This window comes from Thamnophis sirtalis, unplaced genomic scaffold (assembly GCF_051295495.1).
Source record: "Thamnophis sirtalis isolate CommonGarterSnake01/CBP01778 unplaced genomic scaffold, rThaSir2_p1.2 scaffold_9, whole genome shotgun sequence".
NCBI classification, from domain to species: Eukaryota; Metazoa; Chordata; class Lepidosauria; order Squamata; family Natricidae; genus Thamnophis; species Thamnophis sirtalis.
In genome coordinates, this window is record NW_028261389.1 from 16261764 (window position 1) to 16280596 (window position 18833).

The window sequence follows — 18833 nt, forward strand, 5'->3', positions numbered from 1 at the left end:
TTACAATTGAAGACAACAGCTATTTAAGCAATTTTTTAAAATGAATAACGTGAACAGGAGTTAACCAATGATCCTTAAAGGAGATATCAGAATGAAATATTAAGAGAAACAAAGACATACTTCATCTCTAGCACCTCCTCCAAATGCTTCCTCCGTTCAGCCCGCAAGTTGGTTAAATGGGTTTCCTTCTCAGCCAGAGACTGCTGAGTAGAGGACAGCTTTGCTTTCATAGATTCCAGTTCTTGTTTTACTTTCTCCATAGCCATCATCAACTCTTCTACCTAAGGAATTTAAGAATGATAAAGAGGAAGAAGAGAGAAAGTATGTGATTATGAAACAATATTTGCCATTCACCAGAGTTATAGCGTGATGGAACAAAAATATTGCAAATGGTCAACTTATCCCTGTTGAAATAACACAGTTAGCTTAAAATAACATATATTGATACTATTATAAATTACAGGCAGCACTTCTTTATTACACATATGTCTATTCACTATTGGGTTTTAATTTATAATCACTGATAATAAATCTTTTATGCCCTATCTTCATTAAAATGTAGAGAAAAGTTACATTACAATTTTTTAATTACAAAGCCACTGTTCCTAATTTCAGCATTTCAACAAAACTGTACTAGCACATTCTCAAATACATTAAAATAATTCTCTTATGCACATTCAGAATATTTGAATAGATCTTTCTCACTCAGAGCAAAGATTTAGTTAATATGAAGTGAAGGTTGTTCTGTAACTAATTGAAAAGTTTTGTGTTTATGCTGGAACTCTATTCCATTTTGCTTATCTCCATGGTTTGATTAAAGGCAGTGGACATCTTATTGATCTATTAGCTCTTGAACCATCTTGCACTTCGCTGGACCATCAAGAAAGAATATCTGATAAAGTTCAAAATAAATTGCAAGGAAGAATAGATTGCTAAAGGAGAAAGATACTAGCACATGTTAGTCTGAAGAAATCAGAAACAGGACAAGAAGACAACTCCTTCCTTATTTAACTAAACCTAAAACCAATAAAGGAAAGGTAGTTATGGAAGAAGTTTTACTCAGAGGCAAATTTATTTATCAAGCCTCTTCCTAGAGCCTGGATGATTTCAATAGGATAGAACCAGAGATACCCCTGAATTCTTCCTTGTTAATATCACATTGCAGACAGCAACGTGACACAACAATTCTGGTGAAATACCATCTCCTATTGCAGGGTTGTCAAACTCGATTTCATTGAGGGCCACATCAGGGTTATATCTGACCTCGGGGGACCAGGGTGGGCGTGGCCAGCTCAACACTCGTGTTGGGGGCGCCTGCAAGCAAAAATAGGCTCCTGGGCTCAGTTTTCAGTTGTGACGGCTTCCTCCAATCTCTGCCAGCAAAAATGGAGCTCAGGAGTGCTGCCCACCGCCACCGCGAGCTCCGTTTTTGGCTGCGACAAGCTCCTGCAACCCTCTGCCAGTGAAAATGGAGTTCCAGAAACTGAGTTTTTGCTGACAAAGGCACTGCAGGCTGATCCTTTGCTGGTTCCAGGGCGGCCCCACAGGGCATATCTAAGCAACCTGTGGGCAAGATACGGCCCCCAGGCCTTGAGTTTGACACCCCTGTCCTATTGGGAAAGACAAAGATGGAATGAAATGAGAACCATTATTGCAGCGCACTCAAGCAACGGCTCTCAAGCTGTCTTGTTTGTCTATGCCCTCACTTTCCTGGAAAATGAATAAAAGGAGGATCATTCATGAAAAACCTCACAAGTGGGTAGAAAAGGCAAGTTAAATTGGATCTGCAAGCCAGAAATTTATAATTGAATTGCCAAATTATATTGCTAGGTGTAACAATATCATGTCATTGGTGGAATACATGCTAATAATTTATTTATTTATTTATTTATTTATTTATTTATTTACTTACTTACTTACTTACTTACTTATTTATTTATTCAATGTTAAAAAGATTTGTATGGCACCCATTTTAAAACACAACTATGGGTGTCTTACAATACCAGTAAAACACTCAAACTATAGAACATATAACTGTAACATGGTTGACTTAAATCCTGCCTCCTCTGGGCTTCCTGTAGTCCTCCAAATGTGCCCTAGATGGATTTCTTTTTTAAATAGATTTGAGGGGCAGTAACAGGGAAAGGGAAAGAAAATGTGAGTACCAAGTATATTCAATACAACTCCCTCCCAAAATACAGCAGTAGACTTACATACCTATTCATAATCTAAGAGGCTTATAGTGCCAGCATATTGCCCCCAACAATCTGGGTCCTCGTTTTACCCAACTTGGAAGGATGAAAGACTAAGTTAACCTTGAGCCGTTCAGAATGGAACTATAATTATAACCATAATAGAAGTGAAAATAAAATTTATCCAAGCCAGATCTCTCTTCTTTAAAATCATTGGTGAAAATATTTTCCCATAAAATTGCTAACAGTTCTATGAGTGACTAAGATTTGCAAACCTCAGAGCCCAATGCTAAGTATTTGTTTTCTCTTCTGGCCATCTCTCAAACTTTAACATATCCCGGTAGTAGACAAACCTCAGTTTCAGATTATGGCAATTATTCAACAATAAGAAGCAGAGCATGCTGAAATATTATCTCTTGGACGATAAAGCATTTGTTAACAGCAGAAGTAGAAGATGTTTATACATTGGTTTAAAAAGGAAAACCACATATATTGAGTATTCAACAAACCCTGCAAAATACATTAATCTATAGGACATCAAGTTACCAACACTTCATGGAAGCAATATAGAAATGAGATACTTTTAGCATAACTGACAAAAAAACTCCCAAACGCTCTCTTCCATATGCTTAATATTATGTAACATCTAATGCAATTCCTTCGGAGTAATAAGTGTATCTGGATATATTCAAAAATCCAGTCTTCTGGATTTAAGATTCAAGTGTTGAAACTCTTTTTAATAAAAATGGACCACTAAAGACACAGAAATTGAGAATATTCTGAAATACCGTATTATAAAATTGTATTCCTTTGGATCCACATAAAATATACTGCTACACGTTTACGTTGTAATATCAGTTATGTGTTTTAAGGTCAATCATTACCTGCTTCCAGTAGAAGTCATATGGACAGAACTAACGATGCAAATCCACAAATATCCAACAATTTTTTTAGATAGACAAAGACTCTTATGGGGAAAAAATGCTAAATGTATAAATATCTGGAAAAGTTGAAAAAAGCTTTTTATTATGAAAATATTTTTGAGAGTGGAAGATGATGCTCTTTTTCAATGTATGTTTCATTGTTTGGAAACAGATTGTTTGACTTGGCTACTGAAACTAATCTTTGGGGCCTACAGACTCAATGTGATATTTATTGCAACCTCAACCAGATACATTTCCTAACTTCTTAAGAGTTTTATTTAAGAAGAGACATGCTATAATGGGCTTGGGAGACAGGAAGAAGAGCCGCAGCCAAGTCTGACAAGACATAGCTCAGCTTGCAGAAGGAATGGTGGTGAAGAAAGCATCTCAGAAGGGACCTTCCCTAGTTCTCTGGAAAGGAAAGACAGGCGATGGGGAAAAAAGAGCTTTCCAAGATTATATTAATGTAATCTTACAATAAACGTAGTATTAGTAGTACTCATGGTTTTGGTTTCTTTTCTGAACTACATCAAAGAGCTCAACAAGAGAGAATTTTATTCTCCGTGTGCAGAATTTTCAATGCAGGGGTGGGTTTGAAAAATTATAGTAATCGGTTCTCTGCCTAGTTGTTGGGTGGGCATAGCCGTGGGGGATGTAGCTTACTCAGCCTCCTATACCACCGGGGGCGGGCATTTTCACCCTTCCCAGGCTCCGGAGGCTTTCCTTGAGCCTCTGGGAGGGCAAAAATGTTCTCCCTTGGCCCCGGAGGCCCTCCGGAGACTTGAACGGGGTGTGTGGAGACTCCTGGGAGGGGCAGGACGGGGCCAGAGAGTCCTTCCAACTACCGGTTTGACAAACCAGATGCAAAATTAGCATCTGGTTCACCTGAACCAATCCAAACCGGCTGAATCTCATCCCTGAGTCAATGTGATTGTTCAAATAGCATAATATGGTGGCAAAGCTATAGCATGAATCAGGGGGAAAAAATACCCTAAAATATTTCCATCACAGAAAAAAACAACCAAAAACCATTCTTCAAATCTATCTACCTTTCCAGACCTGAAGAGAAGAAATAGAAGTTGCAGCTTGTTAAGCAATGGAAAAAAGAAGGGATTAAAAAAACTGAAAAAGAGAATAAACTGGTACTAAATACTACTACAACCAATAAGAAGATTTCTATCTCTCCCTGCATGTGGGCCTCTACTTAAATAAAACTGTCTGTTTAACTGAAGCAGCTGCTTGATTTAACTTGTAGCATTGAAACATTTACTTAAATAAAAATAATTCCTCTATGAAAGTCAGAAACTTGAAATGAAGGTGATAGCTGGATTTATGGGTTTGTTGGTAAGCCGAAAGGCTATTGTACAGCTTTAAAAGGTTTTCTATTCTTAATTTGCACTAGTCCTTCTAAAATTTGATTTAGAGATCTAAATCAATTTAATATCAGTAAAAAACCAACAGCCTTAAAGACCAAAAACACCCCCCCAAAACAGCAGAACACATCTCAAAAACTAATTCCAATCTCACTGTCTGCCTAATTTGTTGGAACATATCTCAAAAAAATATATATGAAGAATGCTCTAGACGTCTCTGTTCACTTCCTGTTCTTTACTGTCTTCTCCTTCAGAGAATTCACCCATGTCTGAGACAGTAGACTCCCCTTTTGCATCAGATGATTAATTTACATATCAATGATAATTTGATAACACCATTTGAATTTACTCAGTGCTATAGTACACGATGGACAGAGGAAACATATGTAATAGATTAACCTATGGGAGCACTTTAGTTAGATAAACTTTGGGACAGAGTTGTATCAGAAGATAATTAAAAAAAATATCTATGAACAAAATTTAAATAGAACTGTGATGAAAGGTCAACACTGATTTAAACACTGAAGAATGAAATAGTGAATATAGGTTTGAAGGCAATTTTTTAAACAGCTAATTTTACACTGTGACTTATTCAAAGTAAGTAGAAGAATCTTTAATATAAAAACTAGACTTTTGATGCAAAACTCATGAAAAATGTTGCAGTTGTTTAAGTTATTCCTGATGTGTTGTCAACCATATCAATTTGAATGTGCTGTCAAGAGCTTTTTTAAAGAAGCATAGCATGGAGAAGAGAAAACTGAAGAGTTATAAATTTGCTAAAGTCTTTTGTGGACAAGGTCTCCATTTTTCCAGAAAAGCAAAGAAGATGAGCTCTCACGTCTTATGGCTATATTTATAGAAAAAGAGTCCTAAATGCACATCAACATTCTTCCATTGATTCAACCTGCCTTCCATTGAGGACCTGTATACTGCACAAGTCAAAAAGAGGGTTGTGAAAATATCTACAGAGCCCTCACATCCTGGACATAAATTGTTCCAACTTCTACCCTCAAAACGATGCTATAGGGCACCGCACACAAGAACAACTAGACACAAGGACAGTTTTCCTCCGAATGCCATCACTGAACTTAACAACTAATTCCCACAACACTGTCAAAAAGTTCACTAAGACTGTACTACTGTTATTCTTCTCATCCTTCTTAGTACCAATCTCTTCCCACTTATGACTATAACCATGTTGCTTGCATCTTTATAATTTATATTGTTTTATTTGTTTTTTAGTATGATTTGATTGCTTATTAGTAACCTATGAACTATCCTTAAGTGTTGTACCATATGATTCTTGATGAATTATTTTATTTTATTTTTCTTTTATGTACACAGAGGGCATCTGCACCAGAGACAAATTCCAATCACACTTGGCCAATAAAGAATTCTATTCTATTCAGAAATATTATTTCGTGTCTCTTTTCTAATCCTCTATAGCAAAAATTCTCATGTTTTGTTTTGTTTTTAAAAATAAGGTACTGATAACAAATAATCACGTTTAAAGAAAATGTTTTTCAGGGGCTTCTGGAAGATGTATGTCAAACTAAAGATGGCTCCATAAAAGCAGGGCCAGTGACTGCAGCAGAGACCAAGGAACCAGTGAGAAGATCAGTTCTTTGGGACCTCTCTAGATAAGATGATGATGGGAAATCACTCACATGTGCTCTGAAGAACTGAGGACTTTGTGGGACAAAGGTTTCTGTAGGGTTGAGCATCAAGAAAGGGTGGGATTAGTTTTAGAAGGACACTAACTTCACAAACTTCACTTTCTAATCATTTATGGAAATTGCTCATTATTTCTAAGCTATTAGAGGCCTTCAGAATGACTTGTTTACACACACACACACACACTATTGTAAGTAGGAATAGATGACCTTGGTAGGAAAAAACCTAACTGCATTCGTATGTGTTGTATACATACACTGATATATGTGTCAGTACACACATAAAAACACACAGACCTGACTATATCTCTAAGAACATTGGGATACAGCACCAATGCATGCCTATTTCATGTTGCACATTCAAACCAAATGCCCATAGTATTGTTCTGAAATGTCTGTATGGGCTGGGGACTGGAAATACTGTTTGTAGAGGATTCATTCCTTCTTGAAAAACATATTTTCGGGGAAGGAAAGGTCACATCAACTCCTTATTTCAGGGTATTCATTCTCTTCTACCTTATTTAACAACTACGTGAAATTACTGGAAGAAATCATCTGTCGCTTTGGCTTCATTAACATTAGTATGCTTCAGGAGCATCAATATGCCAATGATTCCTAACTTTATACCATGTCTCCAGGCCAAAGAGGCAATGAGCAGAAAGTTCAGACCAGTACTTGGAAACTGGTGAAATAAAACGGCTTTCATTAGTACAGAAATTCTCTAATTCCATGGAACTTTAATCGCTTGTTCTTCATGGGGTTGAACTTCCCCAGAAAGAGCCAGTGGGTGATCAGGGGTACTTCTTGGACCTATGACTCCTGCTGGAGCAGCAGGTGAATGTCATAGCAAGCAAAAACTTCAGCAACACAAAGAGATACCACACGGGCGCTACTTTCAAAGATGACCTGAAAACTGCAGCTGGCCCAAAACACAGCTGCTAGCAAGGAAAGTTGCTGACCTCATCCTCTTTGGATTACAGTTTCATTTCGGGGGTGGGGGGTCAAGACTAAAGCAAAAAACCTCATTTCTTCTTTGAATACAATATTCTATTTATATGTGGAAAAATGCCCTTTGTGAGATTTATTTTGATAGCTGATAGCTACAGTTTTTGAAAAAAAGTATATTCAAACAACGTATTTATGAAGGGGATCTGACCTCATAACCATTCTTAAGATCTACTACAAGTGAAACTTGAAAAATTAGAATGTTGTGCAAAAGTTCATTTATTTCAGTAACGCAATTTAAAAGGTGAAACTAATATATGAGATAGACTCATTACATGCAAAGCAAGATAGTTCAAGCCGTGATTTGTTGTAATTGTGATGATTATGGCTTACAGCTCATGAAAACCCCAAATCTACCATCTCAGAAAATTAGAATATTACATTCAATCAAGAAAACAAAGATTGTACATAGAACAATATCGGAGCTCTGAAAAGTATAAGCATGCATATGTTACTCAGTACTTGGTTTGGGCCCCTTTTGTAGCAATTACTGCCTCAATGTGGCGTGGCATGGAAGCTATCAGCGTGTGGCACTGCTGAGGTGTTATGGAAGACCAGGATGCTTCAATAGCGGCCTTCAGCTCTTCTGCATTGTTCGGTCTCATGTCTCTCATCTTTCTCTTGGCAATGCCCCATAGATTCTCTATGGGGTTCAGGTCAGGCGAGTTTGCTGGCACAGTAATCCCACGGTCATTGAACCACGTTTTGGTGCTTTTGTCAGGGCAGGTGCCAAATCCTGCTGGAAAATGAAGTCAGCATCCCCATAAAGCTTGTCTATGGAAGAAAGCATGAAGTGCTCCAAAATCTCCTGGTAGACGGCTGTGTTGACCCTGGACTTAATGAAGCACAGTGGACCAACACCAGCAGATGACATGGCTCCCCATATCAACACAGACTGTGGAAACTTCACACTGGACTTGAAGCATCTTGCAGTGTGTGCCTATCCATTCTTCCACCATACTCTGGGTCCTTGGTTTCCAAATGAGATGCAAAAGTTGCTCTCATCAGAAAAGAGGACTTTGGACCACTGAGCAACAGACCAGGTCTGTTTTTCCTTTAGCCCAGATGCTTCTGACGTTGTTTGTTGTTCAGGACCGGCTTGACAAGAGGAATACGACATTTGAAGCCCGTGTCCAGGATCCGTCTGTGGTGGCTCTTGATGCACTGACTCCAGCCTCAGTCCACTCCTTGCGGAGTGGCTCCTGGCTCCTCTTCAGGCCATTCAAAAGTGCCCCCAACACTTTTGAATGGCCTTTTCCTGACAATCCTCTCCAGGCTGCAGTCGTCCCTGCTGCTTGTGCACCTTTTTCTTCCACACTTTCCCCTTCCACATAACTTTCTATTAATGTACTTTAATACAGCACTTTGGGAACATCCAACTTCTTTTGCAATTACCTTTTGAGGCTTTCCCTCCTTAGGGAGGGTGTCAATAATGGTTTTCTGCACAACTGTCAGGTCAGCAGTCTTTCCCATGATTGTGATTCCTACTGAACCAGACTGAGAGACCATTTAAAGGCTCAGGAACCCTTTGCAGGTGTTATGGCTTAATTAGCTGATTAGAGTGGGACACTTTGAGCCTAGAATATTGCACCTTTTCACAATATTCTAATTTTCTGAGATTGTGGATTTGGGGTTTTCATGAGTTGTAAGCCATAATCATCACAATTATGACAAATCACGGCTTGAACTATCTTGCTTTGCATGTAATGAGTCTATCTCATATATTAGTTTCACTTTTTAAGTTGCATTACTGAAATAAATTAACTTTTGCACAATATTCTAATTTTTGGAGTTCCACCTGTATGTTCTTGGGTATATTGTGGTTTCAGCCTTTACTGCAGCAAAGAGAAAAGGTTCGGACTCTAACTTTTTGAAACAATTGTCTGACCCTCTGCATCTTCCTTCCTTCCTCCCCCTCCCCCTGCTTCATTTGTCATGCTAGCTGTACCTGTCATATTTTTCACTTTATTTATTGGGTTCCTTCTCTCTACCATACAGTCTTAAACATTATTTATGTGGTTTAGTTCAGGAGTAGCCAATCTGGAAGCTTTTAAACATTTTGGACAATAACATCCCTAAACAAAGACCATGCTGTTAGCCATTTATAAAAGTCGCAGTCTAACAGTGCTCAAGAAGAACCTATTAACACATTCTTATAACAAAGTTGATTGTGTCTGCTTCTTGTGTAGTGAAATGTGATAGCATTACTGAGAAAGCTTATTTTCAGGCCTAAGATTTATATATGGGGAAAAAAATGTAATTATACGTCACATTATTTAATATATTTCCTTTACTTGTGTTATCCATGTTAACCTGAAATATCAATACCATTTGACCATAAGCATGCAAACCTGTTTTTCAGCTTGTGTCCTGGCTGATTCTTCTTGAGCTAATACCATTTCCCGTTCTGCAGTTATTTGTACACTCTCTCTCAGTGCTTCTTCTAGCTCCTCAATTCGATCATCCTTCTTATGCAAACTATCCTGGAAAATGACAGGACACCAGATGAAGTAGCTTCTAGAGCAAATAGGCCAAGTGCTAGGTCACCCACGAGGGAATTTTCAGCAATGGAATTCCCCAAAGTTATGTTTTCATACAGAAGAAAATCACAGATGTAAAGTGAAGGAAGAGCTGGAGTAAATCCGTAGCCAAGACACAAGTTAGCAAACTGAGATGAGCAATAGCAGTGCAATTAGTGTTAAGACAGCTAGAGACTGGTGGGTAGTTTTTTGTGCAAAAGCACATCTTCACATGCAATTCAGGTTAGTAGGCAGAAGATGTAGATATACAGCAAGCATTACCCTTTTTTCACAGATACCCTCAACCTGACAGTTCAAAAGTAAGAAACCAGAAGAAGCATGAGATGTTGTAAATGACTTAAGAAAAACTGTCTTAAAAACACTCCCCAATATTGAGATCTCTCAAACCCCTTTCCTATAAAGATAATTGATCCACTTGAAAAAATCAGGTGAAAAACTGAAGACAAAGGAATAAAATAAGTTGAACAGTTGAAAAATCCTGTACTATATGACTAGGAAAATAATCTTCTCACAATAAAATATGTGTTTACAGATAAAAATGTTACATTAAATATTCATTTAATGCCTGAAAATATAACCAACTAGAGATGATTAATCAAATCTGAAAAATTGAAATGCGTTATAGCAAATGTTGGATCATTTTCTGTTTCTGAACTTGTAAACAAGAAACAGTTGCCTTTCTTAGCTGTTATACCTTCTTTATGCTGATGTAAATGATTGTAATAAAGACTGGATTGATTTGCTGTTACGATAAAATGATCATCTACCAAGTACTTTGGATTCTGCCAATTATATGGCAAGATAATTTCCTAACTGTAGAATCCTACACAGCATTGTAATTACCACAATCATATCAGGGTCTGCTAGGCTTTTCTGAATGAAAGATACCTACAATATGTCCATAAGAGTGATATTGTTAGTTGTGTGAAATATACATATTCAAAACACAATATTAAGATAGGAAAGATAGGAAGGAAAACACTGCATGAAAAAGAGTGGAGCATAAAGCCTTGATTTTAATTAAAAGGAAATGGAAAATGATGGGATGTCAAATCTGAATTCATTTTGCAAACTAAATCCTGGTATCAGTTTTTAAATTCTTTTAACAGCAAATAATAAAAATGCTATTACTTTTGAGAAACTAGCTGGCAAAAATAGACGTATTAACACAAAATTGAATATATAACAAAAATTCCAAAATATTAGAAGAAATGCATTCCTATATATAATTATTTGATTCTTTTTTAAAATGGGAAACTAGGAGAAAAGTAGAATTCAGTGAAAAAGTGAAACCGAAGTAGAAAGATTTGTTCATTTCCTAGTTACTACTAATGGATGTGTATTAGGAAAGACAAGAGCAGAATGCAACATGGATCTAATGGATAAAAAGTGTTGGTATCAGAATATTCTATCAACAAAGATGATCAATTAAATGACCTTCATGGAGCAACTTGTATGGCATCAAGAATACTAGTTCTTTTATGCCTTCTGCAGCTTTGTTGACTACATTCTTATAACGCTGCTAAAAGCCTTAGAATTATACTCAGTCAGTCTGTAAAAAGACAGTCCTAGAAAATTATAGTATGCTGTTTGTTCTGACTACATAGGCAGGAAAAATACTCATTAAGTTGTCTACCTTATATCAGAATCACATTCAGTGCCTTTAGTTGTTATCTTCAATTCTGCAAAGAATTGTTTGTCCCAGTACAATACATCTGAATAATTATGTAGAAACATGAGGAATAAAAAGAACAGAGCTACTGTATGTAACAGATTTCCATGTACTCTGCATTGATGATAAGGAGCAATTATTTTTGTAAATAAAATTAATCCGGTTAATTCCCACTTTCAAAAATGTGAAATATATAGAACATTGACAATTTTGTCTCACATAAAATTGGTGGGCCTTAATATTATAATATAATCTGATGAAAATTTAATTTGATGTTTAAATAAATTCTGTATATTACACATTCAGAAATATACACACAAAAACACCTACACTGCTATTCAAAAATTAATGAAAGTGACAACTGTTGCTATCACAAAACAACTAGCTACCAATAAACCATCACTTAAGAATCAGTCATGTGTCTAGGTTATACATTAATCCTTTAAATTAGGTTTCTAGCGAAAGGTTTGGATTTTTTGCCTAAAATCTTATTGAATTTGGTGTGAGCCAGTCAGAAGTAAGCCTAGATATAGGACAACCAATTTTGAGCTAGTCTAAACTATTATTGCTAGAGTAGCAATTAGATCTACATTTTTGCCATGGAACTGTTAGATACACACTTAGATTTCATAGGAACACAACATCTATTATTCATAAACTCATCTTTGTATATGCTTACCACAATATAGCACCTGTAAATATTCTGTGATGAATGGGAGGAAATATACACTGAATAAGTGTAAAATGAAGGAGTGTCAGGATGCTTAGAAAGATACTTCTGTACGTCTGATAATATTTACTGAAGTTTTTGTATCTCTCAATATCTCAACAAGCAATTTCTATTGTTTTGCCAGATTTTTAATTTTTTTCTCCATTTCCAAACTTAGAAGGACTCTAATATTAGCTGAGTTAAAAAAAAGACTTCATTGTGCCAAGAAGATTTATGCTTTTCTTTTGATCAGAAGCAGTAGCTTTAGATTTAATATTTTAGTGTTACTACTATTTCTACTTCTATTTTAGACTCACAGTTTTACTTAAATTACTTTTTGTCACAACATTTTACTCTTTTACCAAAGAAGTCGCCTGAAATGCTTTGCATTTTTAACTCTTTTGTTCTATGCTGTTTATTGGCTGAACTAAAAACTGACTACTGTACAGTATAATCTGTGTGTGTGTGTGTGTGTGTGAGAGAGAGAGAGAGAGAGAGAGAAAGAGAGAGAGAGAGACAGACAGACAGACAGAGTGACAGAGAGAGATTCAAATGCTAAAGCCAAATGATTTATTATTTTCAGAAGCTTAGAATATTATGAGAGCAAAGTTATGTCTTTAAGTATAAAACAATCCTTCATTCAGAGTAAGTTTTAAAGCAAAGCAAAGCAAAGCAGTTTAATTCAGATGATCATGCATTACATATATATGATATGATGTTACCTGTAACTGCTGGGAACTGTCATTAAGATTGTCTTCCCGCCTCCTTGCTTCTTCCAACATTTGGGCACTCTTTTTCTTCTCCACCTGTTCTTTATGCTTTAAATTTGCTACCTTCTTATTCTGATCTTTAATTTGCCTATAAACAGGAAATCAAATAGTCAAACACTTGTGCAACCCACATACATTGAAAATAGCAAGTACTGTAAGAGAATTTTCACACTCAATACAGATAAATTAAATACCCGATTTTCAAGTTTTAGAAATAACTTAGGTAACAGTTCCTTCTGCAATCTCATTTCTGGAAGTAACTAAGTGTAATAATTTCTACCACTCTGTTTGATTATAAACCACGTATGTGGGAATTGTCCTATAACTGAGAACCATTTGATTTTTTCAAATTCCCATTTGAGCGTACAAATTCTGTTCCCTGAAATCCAAACTTTGCAATTGTTTGCAATTCTATGAAGGGTGGAAATTCATCTTTTATAGATTTTGACCAAACAGCAACCGTCCAGATTGCAATTCCAATGAACGCAAACAGATTACTCCTGCATGCACACAGAACACATTATACAATTAATTCCTATTCAAGATTCCAAGCCAGAAATTATGTTTAACATGCAAAAAGGCTATAATTTCCCTCATTATGATAAACACTGAGAATTACTACAAAACTACATTAATAGTTTACTTGAAAACCACTGGTGATTTAATAAAAAGAAAATCCTACTTAGTTATCAATTTTTTTGAAGGAAAAAAAGGAGTCCATGGTTCATTTGTACAGAACCTCTAAAATATACTTCAAAACTGATGCTAATTAGGAAAGCTATTCATTGAAGAAAGCTGTATCTTAGCAACACTCCAAGCAAGGTAAAATTGTGTAGAAAAATTGGTTACTTATTAATATTATGGTTCTTTTGAGTAGCCACTTATGAGTTCCCACAAATGGACTCTCTAGCTGTGCAGATCTCCATTTGGAACATTCCTAAGCTTAGGAATTTTGATGAGTCTTCCACATGCTTTAGGCACACTTTTCAGAAATCTTCCTAGCTGCCATCAAACTCTTTCACCAGTTGATTCTCATGAATGGTTAAATAGTGAACTGTCTAGGACTGTGATGGCAAACATATAGCACACGTGCCACAGGTGGAATGCGGAGCCATTTGTCAGCGACGCATTGCTGTCAGCTCCAGAGTGCATGTGCACGCTGTCCAGCTGACTTCGGCCTTCTTTTGATGCTGTTTTTTGCCCTGCGGAGGTTTCCTTGAGGCCTCTGGAGGGCGAAAAACTGGCCCTTACGGGCAAACCGGAAGTTCAGGAACAGACATGCGGTTTGCTCATAGGGGCGTTTTTTGCCCTCCGGAGCCTTCAGAAGGCTTCCCTGAAGGCTCCAGAGGGCAAAAAATAGCCCTATGGCCAAACTGGAAGTCACCTCTGGTTTCGTTGTAGGGCCGTTTTTCATTTTCTGGAGCCTTCAAGAGGCTTCCTGGGGGGAAGTGGGGGGAAGTGGCTCCTAGAAAGCCTCTGGAGCCTGGGGAGGGCAAAAAAAAAGTGCCAAAAGTGGGGGCACTGGTCGCATGTGCATGCGCATGCGGGGGGATGCACGCTTGGCATTATGGGTGTGGCAAGCCTATGCACAACCCCACTGCGCTCCCCCCGCTTTTGGCATGGGAGCCAAAAAAAGGTTAGCCATCACTAGTCTAGGAGATGGGTGAGGGACCACAAAGTATGAGAAGAAAAGATCCTTCTCCCAAATGCCACATCTCTCCGGACATCCATAGTGCTTGGATATTGTGACCAAGTACATGCTTAACAATTTTGGCAAAGATTGTACTGAAGGAAATCCAGAGGGTTGTCACAGCTGTGTCTAAACATCTCTCTTAATGTGAGTTGGACACTGCTAATTTTCTAGATCACAGCAAATCCTTACGGTGGTTACAACTCTTTTAAGAACTGCTACAATGATAACTCTTGTCCCCAAAACAGGAACTGATCTCTCCCACAACTGGTAATTATTCAGCAAAAGGCCACTGCTCTAAAGGCATCAAGAGAGTGCAAATATTGCTCCAAGCTATAGGATGTGTGTCTGTATGTGGGTGGAATGTCCTGGCTCAGATGAAAGAGAGACAGTCTGTGGTAGAAATGAGATCTCAGGAGGCAAAATTAGCTTGCCTTCATGCATGACATAGACTGTACATTGAATAATATGCTAGCTCAACTGGCCACCAAAATTAAAAAGGCAGTTTTCCAAGACAGCAAATGCTTGTGACCTAGCCTGAGGGACATTCTTTAAATGAGGGTTAGGCAATGCCATCAAGCTTTCTCCATCTGGTTCAGCACCTGAACTGGAATTAGTCTCCACTACCAGAACTTTCTGTCCAGGAATCTGATCTACACTGCTATGGTAGTGTGGTAGCTATTCACCATTTTGATGAGTTAAATATGAGAACGTAGAGAGGCACTGAAGCACTCACTTGTAAAAGAGGAGAACTTATAAATAAGGCAGCCTATGATGCCTGGATGTGCTGGCCTCACAAGCAGCTCTTATCTGGGCTACAGTCATATTAAAATTTTATAAGGTTTATCTTTATCTGATAATATCTGAAAAATATGGCTTGAAGCTTAACACCTCAAAAACCAAGATCATGGTCGTCAGCAAACTACCCATTAATTTATCACTGATAAATTCGGAAGGAATATCACTAGAAAAAGTTGAAAGAACCATGTACCTCAACTTTAAGTTACATGAAAGCTGAGACATGATCAGTGAAGTAAAGACAAGGATAGAGAAAGCTCGAACAGCATTCTTCAAAATGAAAAAGTTCTTCTGCAGTCACGGCATAAGCATAAGACTGAAAATCAGGCTTGTCAGATGTTACATCTTTTCTATCCTGCTCTACGGAGTGGAGAGTTGGTCTCTGACAGAAAATCACTGGAAGAAACTAGAAGCATTTGAAATGTGGCTGTTACGTATAAGATGGGCTGACAAAATCACAAATGAGGTGATAAGCCACCTGGGAAAGCAAAGGGAAATCATCAAAGCCATTAAAAAGCAAACATTAAGAGTATTTTGGACAGGTGATGCGACAAGCAGAAAAATACGGCATCCTTCACTTAATCCTCCAGGGAAAGATTGAAAGGCAAATGAGGTCCAGGCAGAAGAAGAACATCATGGCTTCAAAACCTAAGGGCTTGGTTTAGACAAAACTCAGCAGCACTTTTTCATGTGGCTGTTGATAAAAATAGGATTGCCAACATGATTGCCAGCGTCCAATGATGGATATGGAAGAAGAAGAAGGAAGAGGAGGAGGAGGAAGAAGAAGAGGAGGAGGAGGAGATGCTTTATCTTTAAGCTGTGAATTCAGTCCAAGTTTTATTCAAACAAAAACAACCTTACTTAAACGGCAGCATCTAAAGGAGCAAGTAAGCGAGAAAACCAGAAACAATCCAGTCAAGTTTCAGAAAGGTTCTACAAACAGATTGGACAGTCAGAGGCCTTAATGGACCAGAAACTTCTCTAGACTGCTTCTGAAATACCAGGAGACTTTACACTCTTCTGAGTATAATCCTGATCGTGGTAAATCCTAACAATTCCCGTTAGTTCCCACCATTTCTTGGTATGGCCAAACATTCTTATTATGCCTGTCTGTTTATGCTCTATTTTCAGATGCAATGTTCTCAAGAATCGTGACCCGTCAAAACCGCGGAGGACAAAATCGTGCTCGACGAAAGCGCGCATTTGACGTCATCACAGCGCGACGAAAAAAATTAAAAATTGAAATAAAATTAAAATTAAAGCAAGCCGATTCACATAAAGGTAAGGGTTAGGTTTAGGTTTAGGGTTAGGTTAAGGGTTAGGGTTAGAGTGTTAGGGTTACGTTTAGCGTTAGGTTAAGGGTTAGCGTTAGGTTTAGTGTTAGGTTAAGGGTTACGTTTAGGGTTAGATTTAGGGTTAGGTTAAGGGTTAGGTTTGGGGGGGTTAGGGTAAGTTTTTCACTTTATTTTTACATTTTTCGATCACAGCGCGATGTTTTCGTCGCACTGTGATGACGTCAAATGCGCGCTTTCGTCGAGCGCGATTTTGTCCTCCGCGGTTTTGTGGTGGAACCCTCAAGAATTGGGTGGAGGAAGCTCATGGTCTGGAAGGGCCCAGAGCAGGAGTGCTACAGCTGGTTGCTGGCTTAGCATTCCTAATGGGGCTGGCAGCACAAAAGTGATTACTGAAATGTGTTCTTCCTGAACACTGTCCACATTTAAAGACCACACTTCGACACTGGATAGCTTTGCAGCCAAATCAGGTTTAACAGGCATGGGAAATCTTGCAACCGGATAAAGTTTGGTGAACATCAACTGAGGAACGGTGGGAAATTACAGCTTTTACTTTAAAATTTTCTGCTCCAGAACAGTTCATTATTGGAAACAATGTGTATTCTTTTCAGGCTTATACCATTTTGCCTTGAACTGTCTGCTGGCCTGTAGCGCATTTAGAAAGTATTCAGACCCTCTTCACTTTTGTCTATTTTGTTATGGGGCAGCCTGATTCTAGAGTTGTTGAAATTCAATTCCCTCCCGCTCGTTAATCTACATTCAGTACTCCATAATGACGAAGTGAAAACAGAATTTTAAAAATGCAGACTCACTAAGGAAATAGGGTGACTTTTGTGTTCTCAAGAGGAAAATCAATGATCTTATAGTGGGGACACCAGGCTCACAAGGAGGAACTGAGAAGCTGCTTACTTGTCTGCTCCCAGATAACTGTTCTTAGGTGGAAAGTCTAATTAATCTGGCTTGCTTAGTGAACATCTGGCAGTGCAGATGGCATTATATATAGTATGTTAATCTCCAAAGAATAGGCATTTTTTTAAAAAAATATTTTTAAAACTCTTTCCTACCAGGAGGACAGAAATCACCTCAGAATACCGGCCCTTGCACGAGGTGGTGCCTCAAGAATTTTGAAGGGTCCTCACTGTGCATAATAAATAGGTGAAATGAAAAAGAAAACTCTTTCCATGAAGTTAATACGGAAATGGATTAAAAAAGTCCCCTCAATAAAAGAAAATAATTTGGAGATCCAAGCATGGTGCTACTGTTGAACAAGAACGAGAGTAATTGGAGACATACCACTAACACGAGCAGTGCATATGTTGCAGTGCATATATATTTCTTCTCCCCGGCCCCTCTTCCTCCCTTCTTTCCTGAAAACCCACTTGTGTTACACTAAATCTCTGATGAAAAACTAAATGATTCTGCAGAATCTAATTACATTGAATTCTAGTAGTATTCAATTATAGGGTGACTGCTAAGGTCAACAGTTGTTATGTAAGGCATTTTATTTTTAAAGTGAATACTTGTGTTGATTTACTAACAACTCGGATGCTTTACATTCTTTTTAAAAAATATGGCCATCACTTCAGAGGGCTTTAAGTTGAACTATGGAAGCTGTGCATCCCTTCACAATAGAAAAAGGAGAGCTTAAATATTGATCAAAGACAAGTTTTTTTTTAAAAAAAAAATCTATGCACTTGGGAGGTAGAACTTCTAATGACCTGTCAGGAAACAGCAATTTATTTTCTGTGTTGTGTATCCTTACAGAACAATAGGTTAAAAGGGGAAAGAGAAATGAATAGAAGTTCTTCCCGAACAAAGCTCCTATACCACAAATTACAGAACCCTTTAATCTTCACAATCCATTAGCAGCTGCACTAAAAGGAGAGCGAGAGAGACAGGGGAAGAGAAAGAAAAAAACCCTCTAATCCTAGACAGGGAAATAACTTAAATCTAAACATGTATTTGCGGAATCAAGTGCCAACGTTGTATTGTACTCTTTTGTGTTCTTACAGCAAAGGAAAAATAAATATTAAACCTGGACCCCAAATATATGATTCTCGGATTTCAGATGAGGATTTACATGATTGAAAGATCCTTTTGGGCACACCCAAACAAGAAGTTAGAGAAGTTACCTTCTTGTACTTTGTTTCATTTGAGGTTATAGGATTCCCAATTGAGGAAAACCTGATCAACCTT

At 37.7% G+C, this 18833-nt stretch overlaps 1 protein-coding gene across 1 annotated transcript in view; it reads right to left on the reverse strand.

Annotated features, from left to right (window-relative positions):
* LOC148044051 (ELKS/Rab6-interacting/CAST family member 1-like) overlaps nucleotides 1-18833 on the reverse strand; it is a 105088-nt gene that overhangs the window by 26312 nt on the left and 59943 nt on the right. The window contains exons 14-16 of the mRNA XM_087722922.1: nucleotides 12810-12945; nucleotides 9518-9649; nucleotides 121-281 (exon numbers count right to left, since the gene is read on the reverse strand). Coding sequence (XP_087579048.1) covers nucleotides 121-281; nucleotides 9518-9649; nucleotides 12810-12945 — 429 coding nt within the window. The remainder of the gene's footprint in view (nucleotides 1-120; nucleotides 282-9517; nucleotides 9650-12809; nucleotides 12946-18833) is intronic.